The sequence below is a fragment of the Triturus cristatus genome, chromosome 11 (genome assembly GCF_964204655.1).
Source record: "Triturus cristatus chromosome 11, aTriCri1.1, whole genome shotgun sequence".
Classification (NCBI taxonomy): Eukaryota; Metazoa; Chordata; class Amphibia; order Caudata; family Salamandridae; genus Triturus; species Triturus cristatus.
The window spans coordinates 719054753-719081147 of NC_140594.1; the positions used below are offsets into that span (position 1 = coordinate 719054753).

A 26395-nucleotide genomic window follows, 5' to 3' on the forward strand; every position below is an offset into this window, starting at 1 on the left:
GAATCCACTGTCTAAGATTTCAGAAACAGTTTGGGGTGGTTCTTTTTCAAGAGTAATTTTGCTGGTGTTCTTAGAAACAGTCTTTGTGCTATGTGATGTCTCCCGCCGCAGGTAGCAATGATGTTGGTTCGAAGCAGGAAATCAGGAGTCTCCAAAACAAGGGCACAATGAATCACGAGATCTTTGCACCTGGCAGTCATAGGCCTTCTTGAAGCAGTAATCAGGGGTATCAAAATGACAGGCCTAGACTTCCGTGCACTCCCTAGTTTTGTGTGATACCAGGGAGAAAAAAGGAGAGATACCAAACTCACAAGCAGGCAGCCATTCAGGACAGAGGTACACTCCTCACCACCATGCAGGGAAGATTCCCCTCCCAATATCCTACCTTAATACTCGGTCCTGAGTTATATCTAGAGTCAGACTTTGCACTGGACAGTTTGCTAGCCATAATCAATGCCTATAACCAAATCATGCTGCAATTTCTCTTTAAAACTCAATGCTTGTGCAGTTATATTTTTAACTAAATGCTGAAATAGTTGATTTTTCACTTTATTACCAAGTAGCGTTCCAGTCTCCGTTCTGTGTGACAGGCACTAATTTTGTAAAATGTGTAAAAATAAACTAATTTAATAAAATATTTTTATTTACTTTTAAAAAGAATTAATGCATTAAAACTGAGATATAAACAATACATACTGAAATATCAATAACAAACACGAAGCAGTATGTTTTCCTTAGCACTAGTTTGTGGTTAATTATAAACAAGATAAAAACACAACACTTGATTTATTAAATGCTGAAATATACGAAGAATTTGGAAAATCAATGTAGTATGGTATGCTGTTTCTAACTGATTCACATTTATTGGGGAGACACACTGTTAAAGTAACCCTGGTCAGTCAAGGATGCTCAATCCTAAAACCATTTAATAATTTTAAAAAAACCTTGGACAGAAAATGGCAAAAGTATGAGAACACGGGTTACCTAGCAGCACACTGATTGCATTATTTGTTGCCGTTGAAAGACTGAATTACGTTTCCACCAGTGACAATTCTACTCTGATTTTAACACAGTTCTATTGGTAAACTTAGTGGTGATTTACGTTTTCTACACACTTGCAATAGGCAATTACGTTTCAAAGGACATCTTGATTTGCAGACATTCGATGACTCTCCTTGCATGATGCCTCGGGGCACAAGTCCTAAAAAGAAATGGGGGACTAACCAGGTTAGGCAGTATGCAAGTGAAATCATGACATGTGCCATCACAGCGCATGATGTCACGACTCGTGACATTGCACGTGACATAAAAGGAAGTGACATCTCTGGATGTGACATCACAAGAAGTGACATCCGATATTAACACCTCATACATGTTTATCAGTATATCATGAGTAGTGTACATTTAAGCACATTTTGAGATTTGACAAATGAAATTTGGCGTTGGGTTGTGCTAAAAAAGTGGCGCAATCCCGATGCAAAATCTGGGCCTCAACTAAAATATTTATTTTCTTAAACCCTGTCACAAAGAAATTGGGAACAAGGAAAAGCATGGCAGTAGTTCTGTTCTGCTTAATTAGTTTAACATTCTTCATTTTAAAATATTTTATGGGCTAAGGCATGTGCTACAGAAAGCCCAATAAATCTCCAGGAATAAAAATAATGGTGGTATAACTCTGGAGGTTAATGTGTTTGTTGGAGAGATCTGTGTTTTGTGAAGTCCCAGATTTGAATCAAAGTAGCATAGCAGGTTAATGTGTCTCCTGCAAAGCACATCGTGTAACATGCAGATGACAGATTTTTATTTTATGTAGAGAGTGCCGGCGTCTTCCTCAACCACTTGCCACTACAAAGTGGTTGAGGAAGACGCCGGCACTCGGAAGGAAACCTCTTTTCTGACAACAGAAGGGAAATTCTGAAAATAGAACACTCGACAACTTCCTTCTGAGTGCAGCCCTTTATTGGTATGATGCCATGGACACTGTATACAATCCCAGAAACACGTAGTAAGCTTCTGTTAAATAAAGAACAGGTTCACCACTGGCGCTACAACACACAAGCGTCTGGGCATCCACAACAACAGTCACTGATCTCCAGTCTGAGTCCTGAGGAGAACCCTAGAACCATTCAGGGTTTGAAACGCGTTGACTTCCGGGCAAAGGCGAATGAGCTTTTGGTGTGCTGGATGGGGACTGGTCAAAAGAAATTTCTTTCCCAGTGGGCAGACAACCCTCATCACAACTGTGTAGCCCTTTTCCCCATACACAGGCAAGACAGCTGGAACGGTCAATGGTCCGCCTGTGATCTATGTGTCAAATATGGACTGGTTGTTTGCAGGACACTTGTAGGACATTTATAATTGTATTGGTGTTCATGTTTTTTTAACATGTTTATCATTTATGTGTTTTTGTTGTAATGTTGAATTGTGTTATGTTTCCATAAGCATGGCATACTAAATGAGGTGTTATCCATCTTATGACATTAATGAATGTTTTAATTCACATGTGCATGAAATAAGTCACAAGTGATGTGAAATAAATCACATGAACTTAGAATTGTTGGTTTAAGCTCATATATGAGGTATCAGTAATAACCTCTCCGGTCAACGTTTTGTTGCACAATATTTGAGTGGTCCAGGCCGGGTAGTGACAGGACCCAAGCCTCTCTTGTTTATCCTTTCAGTACAAATCCAAAATTGAACATGTCCTGCTATCTTTTATTGGATGCCAAAGGTGTATGTATCACATTAATAAATGTTTGAATTTATCACTGATGTGCTGATATGAATTTCCTTGTAGGCTTTCATTTAAGTGCAAAATAATGTGCAAAATTTGGGAAAAGACTCAAATGCTTAAACACCAAGGAACATTTTGAAATTGCACATAAAGTTAGGAAAAGTTCAAGTTGCTTTAAAATGATAGAAAAAGTCAGTAGCTAGTCATCCTGAAACCATCACTGACAGCACAAATATCAGGGTGTGACTGGTTAAGAACAGAAAAGTCACAGTTCTTTGAAGAAATATTCTTTACACAAGCAGATCATCTTCTTCGCCCATTTCTTTTCTGTTTGCTGTTCCTATAGGGAAAATATAGCAAATATTAGAAATGGTGTGCCTCAGTACAAAGGAATGGTGCTGGTCATTATATCAATTTAGGAAATACATAATTCAACTAAAACTTTATTTGAGTTCACAAAATACATTATAAAAGTACAGATTTAATTAAAAAAAGACATTTCATTTTAATAAACATAAATTAGCATGATACACACCAGCTAAGAAACATGTAATATGATAACATACATTAAGATACTTTAAAAACTGCAAATATAATAATGCTGGCTTAGCTTGCCTAAAATTCAAGGGTAAAAGAAGGGGACGGATATACTTGTGTTGTAAACTTGCCCACCTTGGACAGATAAGAGTTATATGCAAAGTGTCTAGTGCAGCACCCATATCACATGAACAGTTTGGGGAATCAGAGGGTCTATGCCACCCTCTAAGAGTAAGGAAACATGTTTAACAGAAAGTATGTTAAAAATCTTCTGAGCAAAACTTGCATGTCTATCGTAAGATACAGTTCTAGTTTACTTGGGGAGGACACCATCCCATGATGGATGCATTTACTTTTAATCAAAACACCTTTATCCCTTTCCCCCTTTCTATGTGCCATGAAGGCCGACTTGAACCAGGCTACATCTGTCTTTTTAATCACCCCAGGATCACTGCACAATTGAGGTTTACCCAGCACCTCAAGAAAATACATACGTTGTAGTTAAGTTGAATATTACAACTCTAATCCAGGTGTCATTGTGACAAAGAGCAAGAGTCATATGACCCTCAACCAGTCAGCAATTGTATTTATTTTTTCAAGTGCTTGCATATCAAAAAGTCTTCAAGGCTATGTATGATATAAAAAATTACTGCTACAACTAGAGGTGATAAAGTATCTTGTGAACAGCTGAATGGCACAGAAATGGAGCTAAGAAGCCAAGATCTCAGAGCTAGAAATATCTCAAACAGGCATTTTCCCAAGGACATATGAATAAGAGAATGAAGAAAAGCGATTTTACAAAATGAAATCCCCTATTATGGAATAAAATCCAAAATGAATTACAAATTGGGACTCAGCTATTTAATATCAGGCAGGCAGGGCCAGAAGAAGTACAAGGGAATGTCTTGCCAAATCGTGCACACAGACACAAACATTTGAATACTACATCTGACATCGATCTGATATTGATTACTGTCAGATCCTTACTTGAGAAAATGGTGGAGATGAAAAGTTCAACGTATCAAATCAATTTGACAGTCCTTGAAAGGGTGTTAAAGTAAAACGCAATATACCTAAGTGATACTGTGAATCGCAAATGCCCATGATCCAGAGCATGGAAAGGGCGAGACAAAGGGGCATTCCCCCCTACATGAAACACACAAGAAGATGTTTTCATGGTTTGCAACCGTTCTAAGAATTGAAGTTCAACAACTTCCCTCGTTAGTAAACATTTAGAAATTAAAACCGGTTTGTGCGGTACATTGTCCACTGTACGAGAGGCAACTATGGGCATGAAGGAAGCAGAAAGAAAACTTAATGACCGCGGCATGCTCCCCCAATGTTCTTTCACCACCCAAAACTTTTTATTGTAGTGGGTTCTTTCGCTTCAGATGGTACAGCTCAAAAACAGTGAGCAAGGTTTGCCGCTTTCTGAGTTGTGCTGTCTGGAGACAACGCACTAAGGTCCTTATGTACGAACACATTTTCCCATAGACACAGAATGGATAAAACCCTTTGATACATCTGGCCCTAAGGACCTAATCATGAGTGGCTCGTTAAATTCCGTGCGCCGTGTAAACCCTTGTGTACGTACGGGACAGAATTACAAGTTTGGTTTTATTTAACGCATCCAATAATTATCAGAAGCCTTGAATAACCCCACATTCGTTACATTTCAGCAGGTCAAAGCTACCGAAATGTAAAGGGTGAACATCATACGTTATTATCATGTGATGGATTTTGGTACATTAAACACCAAAATCTGCAAGTTATTCCCCAACAACAATGCAATAGGTGTTATTTATCGCACTTGATAAATAATCTACCCTGTGGTATTGTTATTCATCATGTGCGATAACACCTAAACTCGTGATCAGGGACATACTCGGAGAAAGATTGGGTTAAATAAATTCAGCTCCTGCCCTCAGGCACCTAAAACAGGCACTTGATTCTGTTGAGGTCTAGAAAAGCCCATCATGATACTCCATCGCAGACACCTTAGAAGCCCTCCTCTGCACTACAGACTTCAGCTAATAATAAATCCGGCTGAATTGTCTAACTTTCTAGTGTTCAAATCATTTCAGGCGTTTTAAAGTGAATCCACTCAGTGGATTGTGAGCACAAACCACTGGGTGTGGGAATTTCATTAGCCTCTAAGGAGCAGCATTTTCTTTTAATGATGTTAGGGCTATGGTTATCTAAGAGAGGTCCTCCGGCCATTACAAGGGCCTTAAAAAATAATCCAGATGGTTACCAATCACTGAGAAATGTAGCGCTTCAGCAGTCAAAAAGGAGAAATTAGGCTGCTACGCAAGTGAGTTCTTTTCTTGCGCTCAAAAACTTGCAAAACATTTTGATTGCAAGTTGTTTCCTTGTATTTTAATTTTGCTTCTATTTTATTTTTTCTGTTTCTTCCCTTTCACTTCTTTTCATATTTCTTTGTCGTTTTTTATCTTTTCATTTCTGTTTCAAGTCACATTTCAGGAAACATGTTTTTAAAAAACCTGTCTTAAAGCAACACGTGAATGGAAAGAATAATTTTCAGTTAGTGCAAAGTCCACTCCTCTCAGATCTCACAGCAAATCACACCCTGTCTCCAAAAGTTCTCTTGATTCGTCTTATGCTGTTTAGTGACTCATCTAGATATTACCCCTCATCATTTATCACCACCTCTCCCTATTCCGCTTCGCACCTTATGCCCTCCAGTTTATTCTTTCTCTGCCCCACAGTTCTTTCTCATATGTTGCTTCCTCGCCTTTTCTTGCGTCACTTACTTGAGATTTTGAATGGCCCTTTCAGCCCAAGGGGCTTTTGTATGTGTGCAGAAGGCTCCATTTCTTTCTGTGATAAATCTACAAGGAAACACATTTTACAGGTTCAATATTTCAAGGAAACACACTTTACAGGTTCAATATTTCAAAAATGTTTTATGGAGCATGTTTTACATAACAATATTCATACAAACACAAATGTCCCTCATCTTAGCTTGGTAGGTTGCCATGTGTCATTGATAACAATGATAAAAACAAGCCGGTGGCTTAATTGTCGCAGTCAAGGCAGCATAAGACTGAAGACAAAGAAGAGAATAAAGAAAACACAAGCCCAGAGGCCATCTGAGCTCTCACAGTCTGGAACAGCACCCCTGTTTCTATCACGACTGCCCGAACCCTGCTCAAAGTTAGGCGAGCGTTGAAGACACCCCTCTCTAAAGGACACTACTTCATGACAAAGTAACAGTCCACTTCCGTTCTCAAAAATCAGCTACCCCTTAAATCCTTTTTGCCTGTATCTTTGCTTTTTGACTCTCTGCAGCATTATGTTTCTATTTGCACTGGACAGTATATGTATCGCCGCGCACTCTTATAATTCTTTTTTTTGCAGAATTTCTGTAACAAAACTTTTTGGTGTGCTACACCATCACTAGCACTGGGTCTGTCAGTGCTAACATACATCAATTGTCAAACGCGCCAGGTCTTTGGACCCAATTCCCGGCTGATGGGTGCACTTCAACTTGAAACAAATTAGTTTCTCTTCTGATTATATGTGACTTTCTGACCCCAAAAAGAACACTTTGAATCCATTTCATCAACTCAAACCATGAATCTAAATGTCTTCATCATTCAAAATATATCCTTCTTTGTGTAATATATTGCAATCCAGTAGCTCGTCAAACCCAATGCATTTCGGGTCTAGAATGACCCTTCCTCAGGGGTCTCTACAAACGAAATGAAATAAGAGCCCGTTATAAACCTGGAAATTGTACATGTCATCCTAAACATGATGAGAAAGCATAATGAGAAACTTGTGACTTCTGTCACGCTACATTATTCACGTGTCATTAGTGTGAATGTTACGAGTAAACTACATTGGCAATATGACCACGGTCAACAGGGTCTATGATCCGACACCTACAAGAACTTTGGGGCATATCATCAAGGGCATTATCGCCGCACTTTTTGCCGCTAAAGCGGCGATAATCTTAACGCCCTATCAGCATGGACACGTTAGCGCGTGTTTCCATGCATTTTCCCTGAACGCCCATTTGTGCATCTCTAATTAGATGCAAAGTGGGCATTCCTCCCCCAAATAACGGGAGAAATGTCGCTAAGCGACATTTCGCCTATTATCAAACCTCCCGCTAACTGGCATGGCGATAAGAAAAGTAGCGCTAACCGCGCTTAACACTACTTTTCTTACCCCTGCTTTTAATCTGACTTAGCCATTATATCCAATGGAACGTGGATATAATGGTTACGTCTGACCTCCCCTATCACCAACGTTTCGCCGATCGTTGTACGATTATAGCTGGATTTCCAGTGATAATCGCACAATATGTACCTATCGCTGGTATTTCTATCGCTTTTGAGATAAGCATCGCTGATAGCGCACTATCTCAGCGATAGAAACCAGCGATAGCCGGCGATAATAATCCTAGCGTTAAGTGCGCTTAGCGATAATTATCGCCGGTTGTTGGTGATATGCTCCTTAGTGAGAACATACGAGTGAAAACCGCTCCGTGATTTGCGCTACACACACTTGAAAAAAAACCATATTTCATTAGGGTTTATAGGAACATAGCATCCTTCAAGCGATACGAAGCATCATCTGAGATGCATAGGTCCACTGCAGATAAGACAATGAGAGCAGCTATTGTCTAGTCTGTTGCAGATTGACAGCCAGCATAGGTACACTGGAGAGCAATGGTCAGCAAACAAGTAGAACTGCCTGTAGAGAAATGATCAGATAGCAAACAAATCTGTGCTACACAAATACCACCTGAATACATAAATACTGAAATAAACACAAATGTACAAGCACTGGCAGTGCCACTAAGTCGAGCTATTTAAACGTGAGTGGTTCTTCATTCGTTGGTGAATTTGTGTGTGTTGGTGTGTGAATAAGTAAGTGGGTAATGTGATAAGCAATTAACAATTAAATGGATAAGTGACTACTGATGAACTGTTGAGTGCATGAATGGATTCATGAGTGGGTGCATGGATGGGTAAAGAGAGCTATACCAATTCTAACGGCGGGGGTTCATACAACAGTAGTGCAACAGTAGTAACAGTTTTATAAAAACACAAAGAAGTACAATAATATGCCCCTGCAAGCACTGCAACAGAGCTTGACAGTAGCATGCCAAGAAAACTCAATTAACAGCATTATGCCAGTGCAAGCATAACAACAACAGTGGGCACAATTCTACCAAGAATGGCTATAATAAGACAAGATTTACTACTATTGTGCTAGTGAATACATAATCAGGAGTGGGGATCCCTGTGCCATGAATTCTCACCATATGCAAGAATTACCACCATTGTGCATATTCAGATTTTCATAATCATTTAGTAATTCTTAATGCCAGCTACGGTGGGTGCAGGTAACAGCATTGGGGCTGGTTTGGGGGGTATTTCGAGGGACGATGCAGAGGGAAAATTAAATAAATAATTAATTTGCCCTCGTTGTCATCTGTTGGAATACCCTGCAACCCGGATTTTAGACCAGCAAAATCAATCATTAATCTTAACTGCATGTTTCGATTTGCCCTTTCACTCAGTAGCCTTTGAACATGTTGAAATTTGCACTGTTACACATTTATACTTAGTGCATGTTCAGATTTTCAACGCTAATTATTCATCTTGAATATTTGTTTAAGTCCGTGCTATCTACCTGTCAATCCATATTTGCATCATTACTTTGAAGACTTGGCAGAATGGGTATATTTATACCATTACTCATCAAACTAGTGCATGCTCATATTCACACCATCACTCAGTAATCATTGGTACGTGCTGAGATTTTAACCTTCACTCATTAATCCTCACTACATGCCCGTATTTAGACCAGCACTCAATAATACTGCCACTCTCAATTTGCAAACATATAAACAAAAACAATACATTTGCTAATAACATAATACCATTTTCATGTGCAAATGACAATGGGTCTCATTTAGAGTTTGTAATGAACTGAAAACCCTCACATTTCTGGAGGAAAATCTAAATAAAGAGTAGAATCCACCAGCTGGATTTCCTCCAGCATTTGCACAGTACTGTGGAGTCAATGTGGGTGGTGGTTTCCTTTGTATTTAGAGTTTCCTGAAGAATTTGGACTATTTTAAGCTTCGGCTTAACACTAAATGAGGCTTATAGTGTTTATTCTGATGGGACTACACTCCTCCTTCTGCAAAAGTGAATATTTATTTCTTAAGGTTCCTCTGAATTCAGCAGAAAGGGTGCAGTACTTCAGGATATCAGTAGAGGATCTTCTAATTCAACAACAAGGATGCAGTTCTGAAGGTCTATGGGCATCATATGTTTTGAAATGGCCAGAACTCCCAGCACCTGACTTTGGGGGACATCGACTGCCCCTCCTGTTGATAGTGTGAATCCGTCTTTGTGCCTGTGTACTGGACCGATGTGTCCACGCCTCCCTTTATGTGCTGCATCCTCCAGTGTACCTAGCATCTGTCCTGTATGTCTCTCCTCTGCTAGTCACAGTATACCCCACCATGGAATATTTCCTTCGCAGATCATTGGCAGGTATACATTTTGGTACTACAAATAATTGCTGTGCTTCGTTAACAGCGCAGTGGTGCCAGTGCAGTGTTGGAAGCCATCAAGCTCTGAATCTGTATCTGTACTTCTGACAGATGTTGCTGGGCTACATTCAAGTTTTATCTCAAACAGCACAAATGTTTCCATGAAGGGAGATGTAGTATCTGTATTTTGTTGTCTGAAATTTGCCTTCTGGTGTCCCCGGCATTCTAGTTGCCTGTGTTTCAAGTCGTTCAGCTGTTCCAGGCAGTGCACTTGTTTTTACATTTTGTGTTTTTTTTCTTTGCTTCAAGTAGGTATTCCAAGCAAAATGCAAATCTATTATCAACCACCCCGTTTCGAAAGAATCGTTGGGAGCCAGTATGAAATAGGAGACCTACATACTTGCCATTTATCGCAAATGTTTTGATGTTGAGCGGAAGAAAGGTCTTTAATCCAGTTTATTGGTAAGGGCTTTTATTCAGTTTATTGGGTTTGGCCTTTTATTCAGTTTTTTGGGTGTGGGCTTTTATTCAGTTTATTGGGTATGGGCTTTTTCAGTTTATAGGGTAAGGGCTTTTATTCAGTTTATAGGGTAAGGGCTTTAATTCAGTTTTTAGGTATGGGCTTTAATTCAGTTTATTGGGTATGGGATTTAATTCAGTTTATTGGGTATTGGCTGACTGTTTTTGACCATCAGCCAAAATGCACACCTTCACCAGGTACTACAGTGGGAATTTAAAAGAATTTGTAGAAGCTTTGGAACATCTCAAATTACACTTTACTGAAGAATCTCTTATTCTCATGGAAAGAAGCAAATTCTATATTAGATATAGAGAGCAAATAGAGTACTGTGCTGTTTCGCCTCGAATTGTGAATTTGATGGTACTATTAACCAATATGTTAGAAATCAAATAGTTCTTCATTGCTACTTGAAGGAAATTGGAGAATGAGTTTCAAGCCACAGACATCTACTCTCAAGGAGACTATAGATATTGAGAAAGGTGTGGAATGATCAGCATGCTCTATCAAGAAGTGGTCTAAGGGCAGACAACTGTCTGTTTGCTTGGTTAGAAACAAGCAAGTTCAAGCAAAAGGTGATGCAAATGGTAAAGAGAAAGAAACAATTGTATTGAGGGCTTCCAAAAAGGTGGGATGTTTCGCTCGTAGTTTGACGGAATTACATCTGTGATAATAAGAACGATGCAGCTGTAGGGAAATAGTGCTTTAAATGGAACAAACATGTTTATTTCTTGAACGTGTGTGAGAGTGGTCAGTAGAAAGGCAAAGTGAATCAAGATATTGAGAATGATATGAGTGACAAAGTAAATTTAGTTGTGAGTTTTTCTGAACATTAAGTAGTTAAGAAGTTGAACGGAGAGAAATCAAATTGTGTTGCTGAAGAGATGTTCATTCCCCAAGAAAGTTACATTTGTATTGATAGAAGACGGTTCAAGTTTTAGCAGATTCAGGTTCACATTTTACTATAATTTCTGAAACCTTTTTTTGAGGAAAATCTTACTCTGTTTGTTCTGCTCATTTCCTCTTCTCTTTGATGCTAGGCTCCCCAGTTGGAGATGTTACAGAGGCAGCAGAACACAGGAAAAGAGATCAGGTGGTATTCTCATTCCGCTGTAAAGGCCGGAACTGGACAGTGGAGATTTGGCTAATGGCCTTCAGTTTGTGAGCGTGAGCATCAGAGTGGAAGCGGGAGCTTCAAACCTTGCTCCCTCTTCTTTGAAGCTTGTCCACATGCAATATGGTGAACGGTGTCAGTGTGAAGGACTGGCCTCTTGTACGCAAGTGGGATCTGTGAGTTTTAGGGTGAGTACCACAGAATTTCATTCTATCATTCAAGTCTCTTTTTCTGGGCTTAGTTGAAAGACAGCCCTAGGCACTGATCTGCATTTTTTTCAGATGTCACTCCTTGTCCCTTTGAAAATGGGTGGTTTGTAGTTATGGTGCCTTGTAAGAGGGGTCGGACAGTTGCGGGACAGGGCGGATCTGGGTGGTGAACAGCATTAGGGTGTCTGAAGTTATGCCGGTGAACGACTGTTCCTGGCAATGTGCTCTATTTCTTGCCATTTTAAGGTAGGTTGGGGTTACTGACTTCTTTTCTTCAGACTGGGCATTGCATGTCATAGTGGGCTCTGGGCCCTGCATTGCAGAATACCCAGTAGTAGCAAATGCAAACTGGTGGTCAGTTTACAAGGCCAGGTTTTGTTCTGTTTTCCTATTACTGACTAGGCTGGACAGCATTGCTTTGGGTGGTGGCCTCCGTCTCAGAGTAGAAGCACCAGAGCAGGAAGGTGAGTGGAGACAGTCTCTTTGAAACAGGAAGTACCTGCTTGCTTGTTCCTCTTCCTTTTTTTTCCCAGACTCATGCTGCCTCTCCTTTGGCTGGCTTCTTCTACTTGCTTCTCTCCCTCCTCCATGCAAGAACTCCCTCCTGTACCCTTCCCCCAAACCCTCAGGTAATCCCACATACTCCCTGCACTCTGGCACTTCCACTCACTTCCTTCCAAAGGCCTCCAGGGGCACTGCCGCCCCTCACTTGTTCCTCTCAGTGGTGCCTATCAGGAGAAGAAACCATCAATCGTGGGAGAGGAGTGACAGAAGCAGAAATGTTGGACAGCTGCCGTCAGAGGAAACTATCTTTAAAAAATGAATGTTGATGCTGTGTGTGTGTTTGTGTGTGTGTGTCAGTCAGTCAAACATTCTTTATACGGTTTTTCACAACCATAAAAGAAGACATTGAATTCACATATCAATAGATGATATAGAAATTCATTATAAACATTCTGATTAAGCAAACTATATACAATGAAGCAGGTCTCGGATCACCAATACTAGATATGAATACATGTCTGATTCATTAAAACTGGATAAACAGCCAGAGAAGGTAAAGCAAAATACTGTGTATATCTAAAAGAAATCACATTAAAATTAATAGAATTAAAAAGAAGAAGAAAGTGTGTGTGTGTGTGTATGTGCGTGCATAGTGCAGGTACAGAGTGTGAGTGTGCGCACTTGTGTACATGTGTGCACATGTGCATGTCTGTCTGTGGGTATGTGTGCATGTATGAGGCGTGTGTAACTTTGATGCCATTGCTCAGCCTGGTAACATGCTGGCCCTGGCACAATGGTGGTAAGTATTGGCCAGTTTTGAGCATACATTCAATGTTGACCACCCAGAGTAAAAAATGTTCCTGAGTTAATGAATGTAATTCCTTGTATGTCTCTCTGGTATAATGATGCTTATCTCTGACCTAATGCCTAGTCTGACAGACCGGTGGACTTTCTTGACATATTCTGTGTATTCTTGTCGCCAAGGTGCTTGCCCAGGGCATAATGGCAATCCTGGCAGTACTGTGGTCATTCTTGACATTTTGCTGACACCCACTGAACAATGACCTCCAACTGTGGCCCAATATTCACATAGGCACAATGCTGGCAATTCCCACAATCCAGTGGACATCTACGGCATTTATTTATTGTTATGGTTCTGACAGTAGGGTAGCCGTACTTGCCATACCATGGGAATGCCCTGCACAATCCTGCACAATCCTGGTAATTTTTAAAATGGGCAAGTATGGCACACACACCTTATATAATGCTAGCCTTTGCATTATGGTGGTGATTCATGACATCATGTGGCCACCCACGGCATGTCAGTGACACTGTAGCATACTGCTGGCTGGGACTTAATGGTAGAAATTCCTGGCATATTATGGGCAGCCATGGTATGAAGGTACCATGGAACAAATGTAAGCATTGTGAATACATTAAAGTTCAAGCTGCCTCATAGAACAGAGGACCCAGTTCTAGTGCCCAAGCGTAAAGTATATGCTATTCTACGCACTTAGCCAACCTCCCCAAAATATAGGATAAGTGGGTTTTTCCAAGTGCTGATATGTGGGGAAAAGGGCTTAGCAAGGCGAGACATATTGCACTTGCAATGTGCTACCCATTTCCAGACCCAATCAGATAAGCTCTGAGAGGCGCGTGAGACTTTAGGAACTTCCTTGTTAACTTTTAGCAGCAGGGAGCCAGGGGGTGTCTGGTGGCAGCAAAGGTGTGGGCTGTCCACAGCAGGTAACACTCCTATGTACACCACAGATGCTAGAGTTCAACAGACGGAGACACTGTGAAAAAATCCTACTTGGGGCCTTTTTTAAGGAGGGTTGAATATTAAAAGTAGAATCCAGGACTTAAGGCCTGGTAAATTGTATGAGCGTTGCGTTGTGAAAGAGGTGTTTTAAAGCAGGAGTTCTAGATACGAATAAGATAAGCTGAATTTACATCCGAAACTGCATTTCATGCAGTGTTTTTATTCCACGTATGTGACATATTTTTGGAAACATGAAGAATTGGTGAAAAATTGTACGCATGTATTGGTTTCATCTTGTAACTTTATAAAAAAAAGGAGGAATGAAGTCAAAACTTTTTGCATCGCAGAGTCAATGGGACAAACTACTGTTTATCGTTTTTCCTAAGTGATATTGCCAATACTTACATGTAGGCCTCAATACAAGGCCCCAATTGCCTTTGCCGTTTGTAGTCTGCGATGGTATGAGGTATCCTGGATTTGGAAACAGACTTGCAACAGCGAGTGGTCACTTTAGTAGGTCTGCGATCTGTGAATGGAAAGAGAACACATCACCATGTAACCTTGTCCACGTGCACTCCAAACAGACGGGATTGATACCCCTAGCTCAGAGAAGACCAAATTGTGTGGCAGAGTGGACTCAGTTACGTGGCAAGAAAAGGCAGATTATGCGGCGCATTTTGTGATTCTTTTACTTCGCTATTTTGTCATTTTTTCACTTGTTAACACTGCCTTTAAAAAGGTTTCACCTCGTTAGTATCACTTTAACACTCAAATACAGCAATGAGGTACTGAGAGGTGCCCATTCAACCATCGAAAAGGCCTTCCACTGCGAGGCAACACATTTTCAGCTTTTTTAGTAACTTCTGATATTTTTGATTTAAAAGCAATTTTTTGTTCAAATCTGCAAATTATGCAGCAAACGATGGATTATGTGGCAAATGCGGCAAATCCACATCTGACCTTTAAAAATTGTGATCTACTCACTCTTGGACTGTGCTACCGTTAATTATTCAGTAGTTTAAGGGCCTGCCAATTTTCCCTATAATGCCCTGCCTTCTAGGATAGTGCTTTTATGTACATTCATTCTATATTGCACCGAGTATGACTGTAAAATATAACAAAGAGCACTGGACTTATGCAATTCTACCAGTGGGGATTTACTGTGCATAACACATGATCCACAATTTCAGATTCCGAGAAATTCGACTAATTTCTAGCTCAAAAAACGAAAATCTAATTTTAAAAAGTGCAGCTCTCTCTAACTCTCTATCTCATTCTAAAGCCTTGCATTTCTCTCTTTGTACATGCCTATTCATCATTCTTTCTACCTGTACCTTTCTAGCTAGTTCACCTTTTTCTCTTTCCTTTACATCACTCCCTACCTCATTCATCTCTCCATCTCAACTTTATCTTCACTTTCCTTCTCAGTATGTTCTTCTCTCTCTTTCTACCACTCTCTGCACCTCTCTGTCCCTGTTTCCTGTCTTCTCATATTTCTCTTATTCAGCAGAGCCATGGGCCAATGTCTGACCTGACTAGGGTACCCAAATGTAAAGGAGAGTAGGGACAAGACAGGGGAACAGAATTTAGGCGTAAAATAACAGACCCACTAGAACGGTTTAAAGCATTGCACAGCACTTAGATTTTCACTGTTGCAGCAAGAATGGCAAATGTGAAGGAGAATTTATTTTTAATTTTGAATATCTGGGAATTAATGCCACCATTTCAAGTGTTATATGCATACGAGGCATTTTAAAAATGTGCATTGGCACAATTAAACAATCGCCCTTACAATCTTTTTTCTACATTGGAAGGAACGGCAGTTTAGGCCCTAAATTCCGCATAAACTGTTACTACAAGGCAAAATAATCTAAATTCAAGCACATAGGGAAGTGGCTTTATTAACTTTTGTTGAGGCATCTTTTTTTGTAGTGTTTGGCTCATACCAAGTAGTTTGAACTTTCGGCTGTTTTGGGGGTTCTCCGTTTCTGACAGTTTAACAAATAATTCAATATTGCTTGACATCACGGGGGTGTAATTAGAAAAAAATGATACATTTACAGTTGTTCTGAAACACTCTTAAAATGGCACTGTGTGAATATTGGCCCCTTATATTGACTGTTGTAACTCCAGGAGTGAGTCCCGTCCTCCCTTCCTCTCCTAGATCTGCACTGCGCCTCGAGGAACAATTGTTCACAATGTTTTTGTTTGCTGCATCTGCTTTCATTTTATGCTTCAGGCAACGGCCTGTCAGAAGGATCATTTCACATGCTCGTTTCACACACATTCACCACTGCACACACTCACTGCTGCCAGTACTCACTGTGTCAGTCAGTCTCTCGCTCACTGCTGCCAGCACTCACTGTCAGTCAGTCTCTCGCTCAATGCTGCCAGTACTCACTGTGTCAGTCAGTCTCTCGCTCACTGCTGCCAGCACTCACTGTGTCAGTCAGTCTCTCGCTCACTGCTGCCAGCACTCACTGTGTCAGTCAGTCTCTCGCTCACTGCTGCCAGCACTCACTGTGTCAGTCAGTCTCTCACTCACCGTTGCCAGCACTCACTGTGTCAGTCTCTCATTCACTGCTGCCAGCACTCGCTGTTAGTCAGTCTCTCGCTCACTGCTGCCAGCACTCACTGTGTCAGTCATTCTCTCACTCACTGCAGTCAGCACGCACCGTGTCAGTTAGTCTTTCACTCACTGCTGCCAGCACTCACTGTGTCAGTCAGTCTCTCGCTCACTGCTGCCAGTTACTCACTCACTGCTGCCAGCGCCCACTGTCAGTCAGTCTCTAACTCACTGCTGCCAGCACACACTGTGTCAGTCTCTCACTCACTGCTGCCAGCACCCAGTGTCAGTCAGTATCTCACTCACTGCTGCCAGCACTCAATGTGCCAGTCTCTCACGCACTGTTGCCGGCTCTCATTGTGTCAGTCAGTCTCTCACTCACTGTTCCCAGCACTCACTGTCAGTCAGTTTCTCACTCACTGATGCCACTCACTGTCAGTCAGTCTGTCACTCACTGTTGCATTCACCTCCTGCTGTAGTCATTCCCGCACTACTACTAACTCCGAAGAATCCGTTCGCTTTGCATTGATATATTCCTCTACTCACATATTCGGTGTTAGAGGCATTCCCTTCTTTACACTCACACGTTCAGCGGCCTTTTACTTCTTCCTTTCTGTACTAATTTACTCCTGCACTCTAATTCATTCTTATACTCCTTAATTCATTCACTGCTCCGCTCATTCACTCATTCTGATGCATTATTTCTCCTGCTACTTGTTCACTGGTACACTCATGTAATCTTGTACATCAATGCATTCTTCCTAGTACTCACTCATTTACTGCAAAACTAATTTACTCATTTATGCTCAAGGCTTTTTTCGTGAACCCGGGCGGTTTCATTAACTGTTGCGCACATTCACTTCCATTCACCCACTCATTCTTTCCCGCACTCATACACTCAATGCTGCACTTATTCACTCATGTAAGCTCACTCCTTCCTTCCTGTACTATCTAATTCGCTGGAGTATTCATTCACCTCTGTACCAGTTATACATACATTCAGATAGAATGATAATGTGTTTCTGTCTTCAGGGCTGCCCTACTATGACTGCATGGATGGATCACAGCCACAAATGAGCCAGCGCATTCATCCATCTATGCTCTCACTCACCCATCCATCCACCAATTGACTCCTTTTTCCACCCACCCAAAACAGACACACCCCAATCGCTAGTCAGTGTAGAAACACTTAGATATAAAAGTCCAAACCCATTGGCTTTGCCAGTGTTTGTTGCTTAACGTTTCAGCCTGGCCATAGCCTTTCCCCTCTGGGCTGAAAACATACACCTGCGATTATAGTACCATTTTCCTATACCCCCCATTTATCATTAGAATTGTCCATAACCAGCAAACACGGGCACAAATTAAGCAGTGCGCATAGAGTTACTTACAATCGTCGGCCATTGCCGTCATTAGACAGAACAGCAGCACTGCGCACACCCCCAGCGTGTTCCTGTTCAGCAGCATTGTCCAGGGTCTGCCCAGCTCGAAAGCGGGGAGGGGAGCAGGCAGCCTATATAAAGCAGCTCACCTGTGCGCTGGCCACACCACATACTCCTCCTCTCTCGGTGACAGGGCGTGGAAACACACTACGTCTTCCTGTTGCACACAGACCACCACCAAAGGAAACTACTCGGAATGGAAACATAAAGCGGGACTTAAAATAGTAAATGGCTGCACAGTTTCCTCATCGCGGCCTGCGTGCTCACACCTCCTCTCCCTTCCACCCGAAATGAGTGTTAACTGTGTGACACGGTAGCAGCAACTGTAATGGACAGAGTGATGTTATATATAGACGTGCAAGGTAAAGACGCGGTGTGGTTCAACGATTAGAGCGGCAGACTTTGAAGCTGGGAAAACGGGATCGTGTCTGGCTGAAGGCTCAAACGTCATGTGATTCTGGGTTAATTGCTTAATTTCCCAGTACCTAGAAATGAATGTGTCCGTCTGTAATGTAACTGGTGCTCATGCAAAGCGCTCTGATACCTCCGGGTCCAGCTCGCGCTATATAAAATTGAAACAAAAAAAGCCTAACACCATGTGACCTTTTCACAATTAACTTTGAAAGGTGTATTTTTAGCACCGTTTTGCCACTCTGTGTCGCCCCAGCTGACAAACGCTACCATTACCAAAGGCATTAGCTCTCATTTTACTGACAGTGTGCTCTTACCCTAATATATTAATTCACCACTTTGTCAATGCTTCCTTTATTAAAAGAAAATTATTGTAGGGGCCCAAACTTTTTTTATGAACTCGCCTCTAGCGATGTGGAATGCAGGAGTCTGCCAAATTCCAACGCGGCATCGTTTGGATTTAATCTCATGTCTTTTTCTTGGATGTATGACGTTACAACGCACACTTTTACAACGCATGCACTTACAACGCATTTTTTACAACGCATAATCCATTACAACGCATGACATTACAACGCATGACACTACAACGCATTTTAAAAAAATACCTTTACAACACATTGCCATTATAACGCATACTACCTTTACAACGCATACCATTACAACGCATTATATTAAATTACATTTAAGGTAAGTATTAGATAGTATAGGGGTAAAAATTACTATTCTAACTCCAGGGGGTGCAACAGTAGGGTAAGTGTTGGATAGTATAGGGGTAAAAATTACTATTCTAACTCCAGGGGGAGCAACAGTAGGGTAAGTGTTGGATAGTATAGGGGTAAAAATTACTATTCTAACTCCAGGGGGTGCAACAGTAGGGTAAGTGTTGGATAGTATAGGGGTAAAAATTACTATTCTAACTCCAGGGGGTGCAACAGTAGGGTAAGTGTTGGATAGTGTAGGGGTAAAAATTACTATTCTAACTCCAGGGGGTGCAACAGTAGGGTAAGTGTTGGATAGTGTAGGGGTAAAAATTACTATTCTAACTCCAGGGGGTGCATCAGTAGGGTAAGTGTTGGATAGTATAGGGGTAAAAATTACTATTCTAACTCCAGGGGGTGCATCAGTAGGGTAAGTGTTGGATAGTATAGGGGTAAAAATTACTATTCTAACTCCAGGGGGTGCATCAGTAGGGTAAGTGTTGGATAGTATAGGGGTAAAAATTACTATTCTAACTCCAGGGGGTGCATCAGTAGGGTAAGTGTTGGATAGTATAGGGGTAAAAATTACTATTCTAACTCCAGGGGGTGCATCAGTAGGGTAAGTTTTGGATAGTATAGGGGTAAAAATTACTATTCTAACTCCAGGGGGTGCATCAGTAGGGTAAGTGTTGGATAGTATAGGGGTAAAAATTACTATTCTAACTCCAGGGGGTGCATCAGTAGGGTAAGTGTTGGATAGTATAGGGGTAAAAATTACTATTCTAACTCCAGGGGGTGCATCAGTAGGGTAAGTGTTGGATAGTATAGGGGTAAAAATTACTATTCTAACTCCAGGGGGTGCAACAGTAGGGTAAGTGTTGGATAGTGTAGTGTAATATTATGCGTTGTAATGGTATGCGTTGTAATGGTAGTATGCGTTGTAATGGAATGCGTTGTAAAGGTAGTTTTTAAAAATGCGTTGTAGTGTCATGCGTTGTAATGTCATGCGTTGTAATGGATTATGCGTTGTAAAAAATGCGTTGTAAAGGTAGTGCGTTGTAAAAGTTGCGTTGTAAAGGTTGTTCCCCCTTTTTCTTCCACCCTCTTCCTGTTTCTTCATCTCACTCTAACATGCTCTTTTTCATTCTTGCTTTCTTCCTTGGTCGCTGTTTCCGATCACTTTCTTCCTTCTTCTTCCTCATTTGTTGTCTTCCCCTCTCTTTGCTCCGAGTCTGATGATGAAAAATAACCCCCAGTCTCCAGAAATGAGTGACAGAGCTCACCACCTTTACGAATAGACCCCGTCCTAGGGGCGGCCTGGAGGGCCAGCTGTCCCAAAGGAGTCCCACTCTAGGCACATTCTCAAGAACTGGAGAGTGCCCATTTAATTTTTAAAAGGGTATCCAGAATATGATGTCATAATACATCTCAAAACCCCAGCTGACATCAAACAAAAGCAACATTCTTGCATGTTTATTGTTATGCAGTGCTCCAGTGGGAAGCTTCGACGGAATCCCCATCTGAGGCCATCCTGCATGTAAAAAGGGCTCGGAGAGCACTGGTGAGCTCCGATGGAACCCCTTTGAAACCCCCCGTGCTGAGTGCCATGTCCAGAGAAATGAGCAGCGCTGGTTTTGGCAGTCAGCGGCCGATGGCGTAAAAGGGCTGTGACTTAGGCCTGGGCCAAAATTCCATTCCGTTCGTGGAAATTGCGATAATTTGGCATTTTCGCGCTCCGCGGAAAGCGCGAAAATGTCAAAATTTCCGCATTCCGCAGGTTAGCGATAATTTGTTTCTTGCTCGCGCTGTAAAAAAATACATTCTCGCGTGCGGGCGATCGCCTTACCTGAATCCCCGCATATGGGGAGAGGGAGGAAGTGACACAGAATCTCCAAGTTCCTGTTCCTGTCCAGCAGGCTCCTCCCAGTGCTTTGTCCATCTCCTGCTCATTCTGCCTTTGGATTTTGAGCTGGAAAGATCACTCTTTTTATTTCTGCTGCATCATTGCAATTGGATTTTAGGATTTTTGGATTTGGATATTTCACAAGTAAGTGGTTGTTGTGTCTGTTTGATTGGGGGCATTGCAGTTCTTGTAACTACAATTTATTTTTGGTAACTATCATTACTCCTTTTTTTTTTAAATGTTGTGGGTAGTACTAGTCAGTAGTAGGCCCGAGCTAGTCATGGTCATGGCCTAATGGGTGTGTGTGTGTGTGTGCATGATGAAGCAACTGTTCTTTTAGTGTTTTTTGAATGTCTTTAATTTTCAAGCATCATTTAAGGGCATGGATGGCATTGGGTTGAGTTGGGGAAGTGTGTTTTTTTGGGGTGGTCTTTCTGATGTTGTTGGGCCTGGCCATGTGGCTGGTGGTCATTTTGAACCCTAGGCCTGCAAGCTTGCCTGGCCTTGTCTGCCAACAGGCCTGCTTTTTCATCCACTAGGATCAGGATAGGTAGCCACAGCTTTATTAATCAAGTGTTTTCTGTGTGGTCTGTCGAATTTAGACATCATTTAGGGCATGGATGGCATTGGATTGAGTTGGGGAAGTGTGTTTTTTTGGGGTGGCCTTTCTGATGTTGTTGGGCCTGGCCATGTGGCTGGTGGCCATTTTGAAGCCTAGGCCTGCAAGCTTGCCTGGCCTTGTCTGCCAACAGGCCTGCTTTTTCATCCACTAGGATCAGAGCAGGTAGCCACAGCTTTATTAATCAAGTGTTTTCTGTGTGGTCTGTTGAATTTAGACATCATTTAGGGCATGGATGGCATTGGATTGAGTTGGGGAAGTGTGTTTTTTTGGGGTGGCCTTTCTGATGTTGTTGGGCCTGGCCATGTGGCTGGTGGCCATTTTGAAGCCTAGGCCCGCAAGCTTGCCTGGCCTTGTCTGCCAACAGGCCTGCTTTTTCATCCACTAGGATAAGAGCAGGTAGCCACAGCTTTATTAATCAAGTGTTTTCTGTGTGGTCTGTTGAATTTAGACATCATTTAGGGCATGGATGGCATTGGATTGAGTTGGGGAAGTGTGTTTTTTTGGGGTGGCCTTTCTGATGTTGTTGGGCCTGGCCATGTGGCTGGTGGCCATTTTGAAGCCTAGGCCGACAAGCTTGCCTGGCCTTGTCTGCCAACAGGCCTGCTTTTTCATCCACTAGGATCAGAGCAGGTAGCCACAGCTTTATTAATCAAGTGTTTTCTGTGTGGTCTGTTGAATTTAGACATCATTTAGGGCATGGATGGCATTGGATTGAGTTGGGGAAGTGTTTTTTTGGGGTGACTTTTCTGATGTTGGTTGTCTTAAAGACATGCTTTTGTTGTATGTGTCTGGTGTGTTGGTGTGCAATGCATGCACCCTGCAGACCTTTTTGGGGCCTGTGAATGTTCGTATTTCCATTTTGTTGCATTAAAAAGGCAGAGCAGTGTGCTTTAGCATGCAGCCTTTACCTGGCTTTTATAGGCCTTTTGTCAGCTCCTGGTGTTTCCCAGCCCCCCTGCTTGTTTGTGTTTTGTGAGTGTCCATGTGGCTGGTGGCCTTATTTTGTGTTTGGACTGGGAGTTATTATTGTCCTGCTTTTGCCATAGGCCTGCATGGTTTTCCTATTGGCTATTTGGCTTACTGCTTCCATCCATCCACCCCCTTTGCCAGCAGCAGCTCCATGGATGCCGAGATGCTCAAACAATTTAATGGCAAATAGGGTCCACCCCACTTCCATTACATTTTTATTTTGGTGGTTATTATTAACTTTCCTATCTTTCCTGAGAGTGTAGTGTGTGACTGTACACAGTAGTATAACATAGCCCTTGTTAAAAAAAAACCTCATAAATGGCTAGACTATATTTTTTGTTTGCACTAGTGCAGTACTAAATAACTGAATCACAACAACAAATGCAACATTTCACTGATGTTCTTCTCCTGGCTTATTTGGTTTTAGGTGCACAAAAGACAGAGGAGGAGGTGTCACCAGCATCACCCGGCTACCCGTTGTACTGCCAGCCAGACAGAAGTCCTGCTGCGCATCACGTCCACGTGTGACCAGAACTTGTTGTGCATCGGCATCCTGCCTGACATCTGAAGAAGATGGCCCCAAAGAAAGTTACCTGGTCCAGTACCAAGAAAGTTGGCGGTGAGAAGAAGGAACAGAAAAAGGAAGTGCCATTAACCACGACTGGTGGTGTGCCGGCCAATGTTTTTTTTGGCACCCAAAAAGTTACGCCTGCAGAAGCGTTGTCCGGGAACCAAGCTGGGAGCAGCACAGCGGTCCAACCACACCAACCTAGGCCCAAGGGCTTTAGTGTCGCAGAGGTAGCCAGTCTACTAACGAGCAGCGATGTTGAAGAAATGTCATTACCACAAAGCAGTACACAATCAAGTTCAACGCAGGCGCAAACTCAGCAGATAAGTGTGCAGCCGCAACAAGAACAGCAGCAGCCGCAACAAGAACAGCAGCAGCTGCAACAAGAACAGCAGCAGCCGCAACAAGAACAGCAGCAGCCGCAACAGCCCACCATAGTAGTTGTTGCTCCTGACGTAGGGGCATTTCAGGAAATCGAGCTTCCTGCAGACAAAGTGGAGCAAAGTCAAACCACTGTTTCAGAAGATCTATTGTCTTCCAGACCACCAGCAAGGAAAAGGAGGCTTAGTCCATCATCTTCTTCTTCAAGCCCCGCTTCTGATGATCGTGATGCCACTTGGGTCCCACCACCTAAGTCTGAGAGTGATATACGCCACAAGACAATGCTTCTGAAAAGGAAGGTCCCAGAAGAACTTAGAGTTATGGAGGTAGATGTAGAAGAGGGGGGTGATGATGATGATGTTGATGAAGATGAGACAGTCATCACGCACATTACTCCCGCCCCAAAGGGATTGGAGACCAACATTCTCACCCTATCCAGAAAGGCTGCTACTGAGCGGGATGTAGCACGGATATCACCAACACAGCTTACACCACCACTACCTCCAGCTGCCATATTTTCCAAGGCCCGGCAGGGACCTACATCCAGCTCAACCATCTTAGTAGGTAGTGGTAGTAAACGTCACAGTCTAGGTGCACAGGGTCACATTTCAAGCACACCCTCCAGTTCATCTGGTATTGAAAGTGGCACATCCAGCAGTGCCAAAAAGTTCTCCTCCCCAGTTTGGGACTTTTTTTCTGTTAGCACCAAGGAGGAGAACGTTGCTATATGCTCAATTTGTCGTCAAGGTGTTCGGCGTGGTAAGCTTGGTACAAATCATGGTACCGGAGGACAAGCAAGTCATCTCAGAATACACCACACTATCGTGTGGGAGAATCACCTACTTCAGTTAAAAGAAAGTAGAAAAACTCAACCCATTGAAGTTGGTCAGGAAGAATCAGGGAGCGATATTATTGCGGTGGATGGTGAAGAAGAGGGAGGCATTTCTAGCCCTGTCCCCAGTAGTGCAGTGGTATTGCCCACATCCTCCTCAGTAACATCAGAGTGGCACCGCAGTAAGAGCCATACTCTGAGTCAGGCTGAGACACCAAGGCGACCGAGTACCGCAATGAGACAATCTGTGTTGTTGAGCCTAAGTGGGTTAATGAAAACAGCACCACAAAGGAAAGTAATCCAGCCTACCATTGAGAGCATGTTTAGGTTGGAGGGGCAGTTCCAACGCAACCACCCAACGGCACGGTTGTACAATGCGAAGCTGGCTAAAATGTTAGCGCTGGACCTTCTTCCTTTTTCATTTGTGGAAGGGGTGGGTTTTCTTGAATTTGTGTCTGCCATCTGCCCTAAATGGAAGGTTCCCAGCCGGTCATATTTCGCAAGAATTGCTGTTCCGGCACTACATCATGATGTGCTGGAATTGGTTGGACAAGCTTTGCAGCAGAGTGCTGTTCACAATATCCACCTGACAACAGACATGTGGACCAGTTGCCAAGCCACAGATTACATGTGCATCACTGCACACTGGATCTCTTTTGTGGGGGTTAGAGATAAGCTATCTGCACGAGGTGCTGTTGACACAGCTGCGATTTTTGAAGGTACTCGGAAACATGCAACTGTAGCCATGTTCGCCATGGAGAAATCTCATACGGCTGAAAACATTTTACACGAGTTTCGCAGCAAGGTTTTTGAATGGCTGCGGCCAAGAGGGCTTGGTATTGGTTTTGTTGCCACAGACAATGGCAGTAATGTACTCAAGGCCATGGCACTTGGTTCCTATTTCAGGGTTCCGTGTTTGGCGCACTGCATAAACATTATAGTTCAAGACTTTCTGAAAAAAGAACCCATAGTCAGCAATTTACTGGCCATCTGCAGAAGAATATGCACTCATTTCAGCCATTCTTTTAAAGCTCGGAAGCAGCTGAGGATCATCCAACGTGAACATAGAATGCCAGTCAAGGCACTCACCCAGGAGGTGGCAACACGCTGGAACTCAACGTATTACATGCTTGATCGTCTGTATGAGCAGTACAGGTCACTCCATGAATATGTCTGGAAAAGAAAAGGGGATGCTACTGTTAAAGGCATGAACCTTGAGCTGGAGCAATGGAGCCTAATTAAATGCCTAACTGAGATGCTTTGTCCTTTTGAGGTCTTCACACGTGAAGTCAGCAAGGAGGACTGTACAATGGGCCAAGCTATCCCATTATTGCAAATGCTAGAGCATCAGCTGAATAATGTGTCTGAATCATACAAAGGTGTAGAGGACAAAAGGGAAGGTCATGACTTGGTGGAGAGCTTATCCCGTCGCTTAGCTGAAAATGTAAGGATACAAAATAAAATTTTGTCACAAGAACAGTACATTTGTGCTACAATTCTGGATCCACGTGCAAAATTTGGACTGAAGACATTCTTTGCTTTTTCCGAGATTGATGTTGCCCGCTACAAAACTTGCATAGCTGAAGCGGCCAGTAAGTTGGAAAACGAACGGCTGCTAATTAAAAGCCCGCAAGATCAACCCACAAGAAGTACTGCAGCAGGCCATACAGGATCAAGTGCAACTTCGTCAGCTGAGGGCAGTGCGTTTGGATCACAAGACTCACCATCACTATCGACCACAGCAACAATAACTGGATCAGTAGGCGGAGTACAATCATTACACGATTGGTATGTAAAGTTAGGCATTAATAAGCACAGTGCTGATGCACAGAGAAAAGAGCCCGAAACCTTACCAGCAGCAACCCTGAACATTGAGCGGATGGTCCAGGCCTATCTGGACGACCCAACAGAGGTGTACATTGATCAAAACCCATTGCAGTATTGGTATAGGAAAAGGTCTGAATGGCCACAGCTCAGCAGGCTGGCGATAAGCTATCTGGCTTGCCCTGTCGCAAGGGTCTCTTCCGAACGTGTTTTCAGTGCTGCTGGTTCCATTGTAACATTGAGAAGGACCAGTCTATC

General features: G+C 42.5%; 1 protein-coding gene across 2 annotated transcripts; it reads right to left on the reverse strand.

Moving 5' to 3' along the window:
* Positions 1 to 1941: 1941 nt before the first annotated feature.
* On the reverse strand, positions 1942 to 18247 carry LOC146785373 (uncharacterized). 2 transcript variants are annotated; one of them, XM_085634367.1, is made up of 4 exons: positions 18016 to 18247; positions 14324 to 14444; positions 6046 to 6123; positions 1942 to 3074 (listed from the first exon to the last, which is right to left on the reverse strand). In XM_085634367.1, exons 1-4 carry the CDS (start codon positions 18035 to 18037, stop codon positions 3038 to 3040), a joined length of 258 nt encoding a protein of 85 aa, XP_085490493.1. In that variant the 5' UTR covers positions 18038 to 18247; the 3' UTR covers positions 1942 to 3037. The 2 variants fall into 2 exon arrangements, with proteins under 2 accessions (XP_085490493.1, XP_085490494.1); XM_085634368.1 differs by having other exon boundaries at positions 17876 to 18219.
* Between the last annotated feature and the right edge of the window lie 8148 nt (positions 18248 to 26395).

Excerpts from the sequence above, each read along its gene's own strand:
- LOC146785373 (XM_085634368.1), bottom strand. The coding sequence starts at position 17,951 with ATGCTGCTGAACAGGAACACGCTGGGGGTGTGCGCAGTGCTGCTGTTC. Across the intron at positions 14,445-17,875 it reads GACGGCAATGGCCGACGATT|ATCGCAGACCTACTAAAGTG; the intron begins GTAAGTAACTCT and ends TTCCATTCACAG. Across the intron at positions 3,075-6,045 it reads AGGGCCATTCAAAATCTCAA|GAACAGCAAACAGAAAAGAA; the intron begins GTAAGTGACGCA and ends TTTTCCCTATAG.